Raw genomic sequence first — 9,770 nt, 5'->3', positions numbered from 1 at the left:
TACATTTAATAGATTTGGAACAGAAAAAAACTACTTAATAAATTAAAGGATTCCCGTGCATTACGCACGGGTCCAAAAACTAGTAATAAAAAAAAATAAAAATTGAAAGTAAGTTCGAAAAGTAAGGGCTTAAATGCAGTGGAACGAGGAAGGCATATAATTTTTAATATACCAAGGTGGTGAGCTGAAAAAGTCTGGCTGGAAAAAAATGTGTAAAAAGGTCCTACCGGGAGTCGAACCCAGGTCGCTGGATTCAAAGTCCAGAGTGCTAACCACTACACCATAGAACCTTTGCTGATTACCTTTTCTCTCTATACATATTTGTGAGGGCTTTTATAAAGAGAAGGTATGCCACTGAAATACACATCACATAACTAAAAGGGAATATTATTTGTCCCTAATATTATGTTACTCCATCTTTTATTGTTGTTTCTATTTGATTTTTCAACGCACTTATATATATCATTGAGATACTACCTTAGAAAAATGTATAAAAATTTAATCATTTAAACGAATTTAATATTTTTGAAAGTGGGGAAGGGTAAGAGAATTCTCTCTTCCAAAGTGCTCAATGGAGATTGAACTTTCGACCTTGTGATTGGAACTTAAAATAAGGGTACATCCTACTCCTTTCTATTAGATCGAACTTAGCTTAGTGCGTGTAGAACCGACAATCGCAAATAGGAACATGCACCCAAGTGCATGTAGAGGATGGTGCACCCTCTGCTAAACAACGTAGTTTTAACATTTTAAGAATCCATTATTTTGAGAAAAATGTTGTTTTTTTGTTTCTTTAAATCTTGCAACTATTGTTTCACCTTTTCAAATATGATTGTTAGCGAGATTTCTTTTTTAAAATTTGAATTTTAAAAGTTATATTCTTTTAGTTTAGACTAGTTGTTCATTTACTTTATGTTCTTTTTATTATAACGTATGTTCTTTTGTAATTGGAGATTTACATGTTCTTTAATTTTAAATTATGTGTTTTTTATAGGAATGATATGTTATTCAGGGTGCACAATGGGCACTGTGCATGCACCTTAATGCATAATCCACGCTTTGATTAACAATATTATAATACGACAATTTAGACATGAACCGCTTTTGATTAACAAGAGAGAATAGAAGTAGTCAGTCTCATAATAATCAATAGAGAATTCTATTTGGTACCACTCTATTTTAGGCTTTTACATTTGTTATCTAATTTTTTTGGATTATATATGGTACTGTTATGGGCTACTTGACCGGCAAGTAAACTCCTATCTTTCAACTGCTCTTCAATGGAGACTTGTGCATTGATGTATGAAAGTTTCTCTCTATCTCTACTTTTCCTTTTCATTCTTGATAACTGACTTAAGCTTTGGAGGGGGAACCACCACCCAAACCTCTCGGGTTGGTCCCCTTTTTTTGCAGGTTTTGGGAATGGAGCTCATGTTCGAATTTTGAGATTCAGACATCAATGCACACGTCTCCATTGAAGAACAGTTGAAAGATAGGAGTTTACTTGCCGGTCAAGTAGCCCAAAACAGGTACAACTGTAGTTTGGGCTTATTCTATACTGTAACGTTGTGTTAAAAAAACTTTAATTTGAGGGTTAAATAGGGTTAGGAATTTGTCTAATTTTGAGCAATTAAAGTTTTAGGAGTCATTTTTGTCCTTAACGACAAAATTCAAGGTCCAATATGGTAAAAAAAAAACAAAAATACAAGTTGGCCTTTCCTGGCACGTAAAACGAGATTGTAGTCGTTTTTTCGCCAATTTGGACTCCAATTTTGACCCATAAGAGCCAAAATGAATCTCAAACCTTAGCTGAACAATTCTCGATGCACAAGACATGTAAACGAGGTAAACTACTAATCCTATCTAACCCAAAACTAATATTTTATTTAACGGAATGTTAAGGTAAAGAATAAGTCCAAGCTATAGTGGTAAATGTTGTATCTAAAAAAACAATTCGGTATAAATGAAAAAGTCCAAAGTACAATGACACCATATAGAATTTCCCTAATCGATATTACCAATGTAGAATTATGTATTCATGTTAAAAAAAACTAATAAGAAAACTTTTGTTTTGGCCAAATAACTCTTAACAAAAAGAGGTGAAATCGGTTTATACCAACGACAATACACAGGATTACATCTAAATAAAAGGAGGTAAGAGAAAGACAATGAAAATGTCCATAAGTAATACTACCTTCGTTTCACAATACACGCACCATTTTTATATGACACACAAATTAAGGGTGAGAAAAGAGAGTATTCTGATTGTTTTTTAAACACAAATTATAGGAAGAGATATATCGTGAAACATTCAAAAGAAGAAAATAGGGCATGTATTGTAAAATACAAGCGGTATATTATTCTCAATACGTTGACATTCTCCATAACATGTCATTATCAGTTTACTGCAGCAATGTGCTCCACTTCTTTGCTGGAATTAACTCTGGGGATAAAATAATGAATAAGCAGTGTTTGTTCTGCCACAAAGTGAAAAGCAACAAATAAAAGGCTTATAAACAAAATAATACTAGTACTAACATTTATTTAGGGCAATCTGTCACGGTCTTAGCTTTTATTATTGTTGTAATTTAGAAATAAGTGATAATTTGTTTGTGGAATGAATAATAACTAAGAAAAAACATGAAATTGAACAACAATTAAGTAAAGCAAAGAGAGAGAAAACAAGAAAAAAACACCAATTTACATGAGAAATCCGAGCTATGGGAGAAAAACACACAAACTTGTACTATGGAGTCGATGGTGGAAATACAAATCTCGCATAAACTCTCTGTCTCATTAACTCGGTTTCTTTTTGTGTAAAAGTCAAACCGTTGCAAGTCAAACTCTCTCATTAACTAACTTTATTAAAATTGATGAGTAATGATGATCATGTATTCATGTAAAAGAATGTATAAAATAATTATGTTGTAAACATGTATAAATTTTTTTATTATGAAGAATTGAACAATATGGCACAAATTCCGACAGGTAATAAAATTGTGAAGAAATTCAAATTTTCATTTTTTAGGGGATGAGAATATAAAAATTAGTAACTAAAGATGTATCTAATTATGTATGTAGTATTAGTCACATGAGGAGAACATATAATTTTGACGGGTACGGAGATTAAGGAACCGGAATAAGAATAATAACTTGTAGTAGTAGCACCCAAATTTATGACCCATCTTTTGCAATATTATGATTTATGAGTAGCTAATATGAACATTATGTCAAATTGAAATTGGTCAAACTATATGATAGGAAACACGCTTGTATTTTTGAGCAAGTCAACCAATAATCTAGCTTATGAGGCCAAAACTTTAGGAAGTAGTAGCAGATCGATAAGGGAAATCCCTACTTCCAAAAGACGTTTAATAAAGATTTGATCCATAACCTCAAGATCAATATAAGCTATACTATCATTTACAATTACCGTTTTACTATTAAACCAAGTACTACATGATTGAGACTTGGAAGTAGCTTATAAACCAAATTCTACAAAGTACCTTCCATTGTACCACATAAGAAGAAAAAGCGGATACTGCCTACTTCTTATTTCCTACATAAGGAGTCAATGACAAAGCCACTTTAGCCAGGGAGAGAGCCAACATTATGATACTGAGATGAGAGATCATCTGAAAACTCCTCCTAATAATACTAGTCCTATTTACTACTCCATATACCTATTGTTTTCCCCCTTATCTCTAAAGAATCCAGCAAACTACAAGACACGAGGTTTTATGTTATTTCACTTTCAAAATCCTTTTTTCTCTCTTCATTAACTCCTCTTTGGAAGACAGATGAGAGAGAGAAACAAACACAGTGTCAGTTTATATCAGGGCAACTTCTGCATATAAAAACAACATTTTACTATATGTTATATTCTTAGAATAAGGTGGAAGAGAGAATAATACACTTCTAGTTTTACTAAGAATAAAGCATGGAGGTTAGAAGAGTTGGAAGATCATCAATAAGTGGGAGGTCAGAAGTTAGTGCAATTAGTGTAACTTTAGAGAGAGACAAATTAGCAACAAATGCTAAAATTAGTTGTCATGGAAAACTTCATCATGAACAACAACAGCAGCAACAACAAGAACAACAACAACAACAGCAGCAACAACACCCAAAAAATAGATCAATGAAGATGTTCAACAAGGTTCAAGTTGTGTATTATCTTACTCGAAATGGCCAACTTGAACACCCTCACTTCATTGAGGTTTCCCACTTAGTAACTCAACCTCTTCGCCTCAAAGGTACTACCGTCCTATTTTTATCTGTGTGCATTTAATTATAGTAAGAAAAAATAGGACGGCAAATAGCAAAGTCCTTCGATTAACTTAACTGTTTCGCTTTAAAGGTATAAGTAGTTAGCCCATTTCCAACCTTAGGAACTCGGCCAACGTTTTTTGGTGGATGATGTTATTTTAATTTACTTGTTTCCATAAAAAAAGGCCCAAGTAGTTCGATATAACACAAGACCCTTGTTTTAGCGTATCTGTTTACCATTTTCAAAAACATTTAAACATGTAACAAATTATGCAGAATAAACAAATCCCAAAATTTAGACTTTTTAACATATTTTCACTATTTGAATGAGTTAGACAATAAAAGAATTTCTTCTACATTGCATAGAATTGAGATTTTTCTTTTTTTTGCATTAGTATCTATCATAATCACCAGAAAAGCTATGCCTTGTCAATATTCATGGTCTCAAGTAATTCAAGCAGAAATTTGTCTCTAAAGAACAAAAACAAAAAGACGCAAAATAATGTACCTTCAATCTTATGTGGACTGCATGTCAGTAAATACAGTAATTACATTAAAACCAATGGAATTATGGATGATTTTTTCTTCTTTTAGTAGTAAGTAGAAAAATTGTTGAGTAAAAATGCAAAATTTAGTGTTTTGTGCTAATATTGTCTAAAATTGTCAAATTTGAGCTAGTTTTGTTAGTATACCAACTTACCAAGTTCATGTCAATTGTTGTAAACTTGTAATTGAATTAAATTTTGTGTCAATGAAAGTAAATTTTTTAGATTATAAACGTTCATGAAATGTACTTCATATTTATTGCAATTACTTTGGTGTATGATATTTCTGCATTTGTACATGCATACAGATGTTATAGACAGACTAATGGTGCTACGAGGAAAAGCTATGCCTTGTCAATATTCATGGTCTTGTAAAAGGTACATCATGTGCCATCACTATCACTATTGGCAACACATATAAGCATAGATTTATATGTTACTTATATGTTATATTCTTCTTGCCTTTATTTTTCGAATCCTACTGTATTCCACAATTGGTCTAGCATTTGTCTATCACAATATTCATGGTCTTGTAAAAGGTACATCTTGTGCTAGCTATTATCTAACATAATTTACTCATTAGAAAAATGGTACACACAATGTGCATTACATATATACAATTATATAACAAAATATTTATGTGGGGAGTTTTCTGATGCAATTGTTGTGCCGTGTGAAAATATGAGGTCTAGGTGTTTAGGAATCAATGAAAAACACAATTAACTTCTATAATATTTTGATTGATTGAGAAAGATTTAGTTGTACCACGTCGGATTTACAATAGTTGTAGGGGATCTTTTATGCTATTCTTTATGCTTTGTTTTTATTTCAGACAAAACATTTTTGGCTATAATTTGTGTAGTGATTCAAATCTATTTTAATTTGCACCAATATATGTAGCGTATAAAATTGTTGATGTGAATTGGTATATGTAGGAGCTATAAGAATGGATATGTATGGAATGACATGACGGAGAATGATGTCGTATATGCTTCGGAGGGGTCAGAATATGTACTCAAAGGCTCTGAAATCATACCCGAGAGAGACTTCTCTGGTCAGTTATCATTTTGGACTGTATTTATCCTTTTTATCGCTATATGCAATCCTAGAATCCCAATTAAATTGTTATACAAAGTCCCATTCACATAATTTTGACACAAGATGTTGGGTTTAGTGGCCCAAATTTAATAGTCCATTGTAATTTTCTAGAACTCCACCTTAGATGCTAAAGAGGAATGCATATTTCTCTAGAATGTTCTTCTTTGGCAAATGACTTATAAGCTCTTGGAGTTACTACAAATTTGATGTCGGTTAAATCAAGGGACATAATTACCTAGATTATTCTAGACTTGGATCATGTGGCATCATATGTGAAATATCTAGACAATGTTCTAACCAAAAGCACCGACATACTTCTACTATAAATACAAAGTTGGACATTCATTTGGGGACATGCCATTTTTGGGAGATCAATACATCCACTACAAGAAGCCATACACATACACATCTATAAGCCTTCCTACATACTCCCTCCTTGTATACAATCTCCTTACAAATTACTATTCCACTATTTCTTGTAATTACTCCTAGCGAGTTTATTATAGTGAGAGTTTCCTAATTGTACTTTTGTACTTACTCACCCTAATAATATTTAGGGTTCTTGTACTCTCCTATTTTCATATAGTGGATTTTGGGTACTCGTCGTCCGTGGGTTTTTTGCCTCTATTTGAGGATTTTTCCCACGTTAAATTGTGTGTCCATCTTTTACTACTTTTCTTGCCACATATTTCCAACTCTATTTATTTATCTCAATCTCTACATCTTTAATTTGCTTCCGCTACGCTCTCACAACCCTAACACAAGAATAATAATTTGGAATGCATGATCAACTAATGAGTCCTCTAAAAATGAATTACAGAAATCAGATTAGACGAGTTACAAATTAAAAGGAGGCAACAGCAAAAAGGTGATCATACGAAAACTACTGGATTGACGAACAAATCAATTAGCACAAATCAAGGGCAAAATTATAGCCAAGTAGCAGTGGCTAGGCATCCCGAACAAAATGACAATAACGAGGATGACGAAGAAGAGAAGGGAAGTTGCAATAGCTCAAATGCACCTTACCCAAACCCAACAATGGAAATGGAACAAGAAGAGTCCTACTCCTTGCCCTCCACCTCATCCACAAACTCAGACAAACAGCCGCCACCGCCACCACAACCACCATCAGTACCACCAACGCAATCAGCGAAAACTAACAGAATAATAGAGGAGGACGGGAACCCAACTGTTTCCACCTCCTTGACTCGAAATAGTACAGTTCTCCTCCACCTGATTGCATGTGGAGGAGGTGCAATTGGGGATCCTCAGGTCAAGGACAAGGGAAAGGGCAGCAGCAGCAACAGAAACTTCAACTTCAGCATGAAGAATAGTTTCATACCGTGCTTGAAACAGCAGCTGAGTACTAGAGGTTCGAGTACGAATAGTAATAATGTGATTCCCTTAAGAGTAAAAGGAGTAGGAGCAGAAGAAGATGAACGACATAATAATGATCATAATCAAGTAGTGAATAAGGAAGAATATGATGAAGATATGATGATGGTAAGGTTTATGTCTGAGAATCCTCGATTTGGAAATTTACAATCAGAAGATAAGGAATACTTCAGTGGCACCATCGTCGAGGCCATGGCTCATCATCAGCACACTGGTTCCTCGGCTTCTGCCTCCGGTCACCCTTACCTTCATCCTCAGACTCCTGTCTTCACTAAGTCATCCTCCTATAACGAGCAAAGGTATATATTTCATTATGCATTTTAATTAGTTTAAGGCTATTTTTGGATCGTCAAATATTCTCCATCGTACTAAACATATGCGGAAGAGGTATATTGGTAAATCTACTTAGTTGTTCTGTATGGCACTGAACATGTGAGAAATACATATTTGATAGAGTATACATCTAATCCTGGGACCTCAACCATCAGTATAAGCTTTTGGTTGAGTTGGTCTTTTGATATCATATCAAGAGCCAGCGTGACAAAAAGGTCATGGGTTTGAATCTCATCCATCAGCTTAGATCTATACTCTATCAGTATTTTTGATGAATCCATTTGGTATGGGTTCGATACAAATTTCTCGTCTCTCTTTGGTGGGAAACAAGCTCTTAATTTGAGTTTTTGATTAGTACATATTATATTTTATTGACAGGAGTTCCAAGGCTGGGCTAGCAGCAGCATCAACAACCCAACAGCATGAAGATGATGAGAAAGAAGACACGAAATTCAAAGGAATTTTCAGATTATGTATTCCTCAAAAGAGAAGTCAACTCTCTACATCCACCAAGCTTACTTGATAAGTTATGAGCTTATAGATCTTTTCCCCCCTTCATTGTCGAGGATTAAGTGTAATCGGAGTCCCTTAACTCTCGGTGTAGCAGCTGTAATATAATGAAAAGTATTCAACATTAGTTTGCTCATGAAAGAGCAAAACAAGAAACATTTCCAAGCATAGATTAATACATGATCTGAGAGATATCTGCCTTACTGCTAGGATGAGAAATTGTTGCTCAATAGTCAGTACTATCGGCCTTTGAGTTGCTCGACTCGGCTCGTAACACTTTTACTCGAGCTCGAGCCGAGTGTCGAGTTTTTTCAAGCTTAAATTTCTAATTCAATTTATCTTAAAACTCAATTTGAGTTAAAAAAAAAACTTATAGTACATATATTGTATAAATATATGTTTATACTACTTTGAGCTTTTCACAAGTATTGTGCACAATTACTTTTCATTTTATTTCTATAATATAGCTAAAACATCAACGAGTCTGCTCACTAACTTTTCGAATCAAATTTTGCTATCCTCGGCTTCAGAAAATTTTGAGTTGAAATTAATATCAGATAGGCTAATTAATATCCCTAACTAGAGGGCTAGGAGTCTAGGACCATAGTGAATCTAGCATACTACATATTTCAAAATAGTGGGACGCAGTTTAACTTTTAATACTCTACTTTGGTCGTGTTTCGTAATTTCTACGTAAGAAAAATTTTAATCATGTGAAATCTTGTTATAATTGTCTCAACACGTAATTTGAAAGTATAATTTTTATTATTTGTAATTATAATAGAGAATATTAATTAATTATTAAAATTTTGCATTGACAAGTGTGTCTGAAAAAGGCAAATTTGGCCTCAACATCATAAACTATGGCGCGGATCGGTGTACCCAACGCCACCAATTGACTAGTAGCCAAAATACCCCAAACTATTAGCCTGAGTGCAGCTAGTGTCACAAATAAAGCCAAAGCTAACTTTCTTGTCGGTGATAGGGAAATCGTGTTATTTTTTTCCATTCTTCCCAATTTCTTTTATTTATCTTATTTTTTTCATTGATTAGAAGCTCAAGTCACGTGAACATGTATCGAGGAAAGTTAGATTCGACATTATTTATGACACTCGCTGCACCCATGCCAATAGTTTCTGGTGTTTTAGCTACTAGTCAAAGTTGGTAGCATTTGGTACACACGCGCCTGTAAAAATGCGTCAAATATGTGGAATCGAGGAAGTTACTCTATTTTCTATAGGGGTGTAAGTGGATGGACTTCGTCAAATCTAAATTTAGTCCAAATTTTTTTGGACTCGAGAAATTGAGTCAAAATCCAATTCATACTTTTTTGAGTCTAGTCCAGTCTAGTTTGAAATTTTTTTCTTGAGTCCAAGTGTAGTCTAATCCAGTCAGATTACTATATAATATAATAATTTTTTTTCCAATTTAGGTTAATAATTTTTTCTCATGATTGAATAATTGAAAATTGAAAATTGAAAAATTGGACTAATTACATCCATTATACAAAGTAAGTTATGTAATGCAAAATATTACATATATTCAATAAAGATTTTTTTATTAAAGATGTTAAATAATGTTAAAGATTTTTTTAATATATACATATATTCAATAAAAATA

General features: G+C 33.4%; 1 protein-coding gene and 1 non-coding gene across 2 annotated transcripts; one reads left to right on the top strand and one right to left on the bottom strand.

The window, feature by feature from the left end:
• Window positions 1–218: 218 nt before the first annotated feature.
• On the bottom strand, window positions 219–290 carry TRNAQ-UUG (transfer RNA glutamine (anticodon UUG)). Its single transcript has one exon. It is a non-coding gene; the product is annotated as a tRNA-Gln (tRNA).
• A 3,431-nt stretch (window positions 291–3,721) lies between these two features.
• LOC104895902 (protein SOSEKI 2) lies at window positions 3,722–8,412 on the top strand. Its single transcript, XM_010682548.4, has 5 exons — window positions 3,722–4,253; window positions 5,120–5,189; window positions 5,747–5,865; window positions 6,730–7,606; window positions 8,019–8,412. The coding sequence occupies exons 1-5, from the start codon at window positions 3,941–3,943 to the stop codon at window positions 8,161–8,163; spliced, it is 1,524 nt and encodes a 507-aa protein (XP_010680850.3). The 5' UTR covers window positions 3,722–3,940; the 3' UTR covers window positions 8,164–8,412.
• The last annotated feature ends 1,358 nt before the right edge of the window (window positions 8,413–9,770 follow it).

Source organism: Beta vulgaris, chromosome 6, assembly GCF_026745355.1.
Source record: "Beta vulgaris subsp. vulgaris cultivar EL10 chromosome 6, EL10.2, whole genome shotgun sequence".
NCBI classification, from domain to species: Eukaryota; Viridiplantae; Streptophyta; class Magnoliopsida; order Caryophyllales; family Amaranthaceae; genus Beta; species Beta vulgaris.
This window is presented reverse-complemented; position numbering and strand designations above follow the sequence as displayed.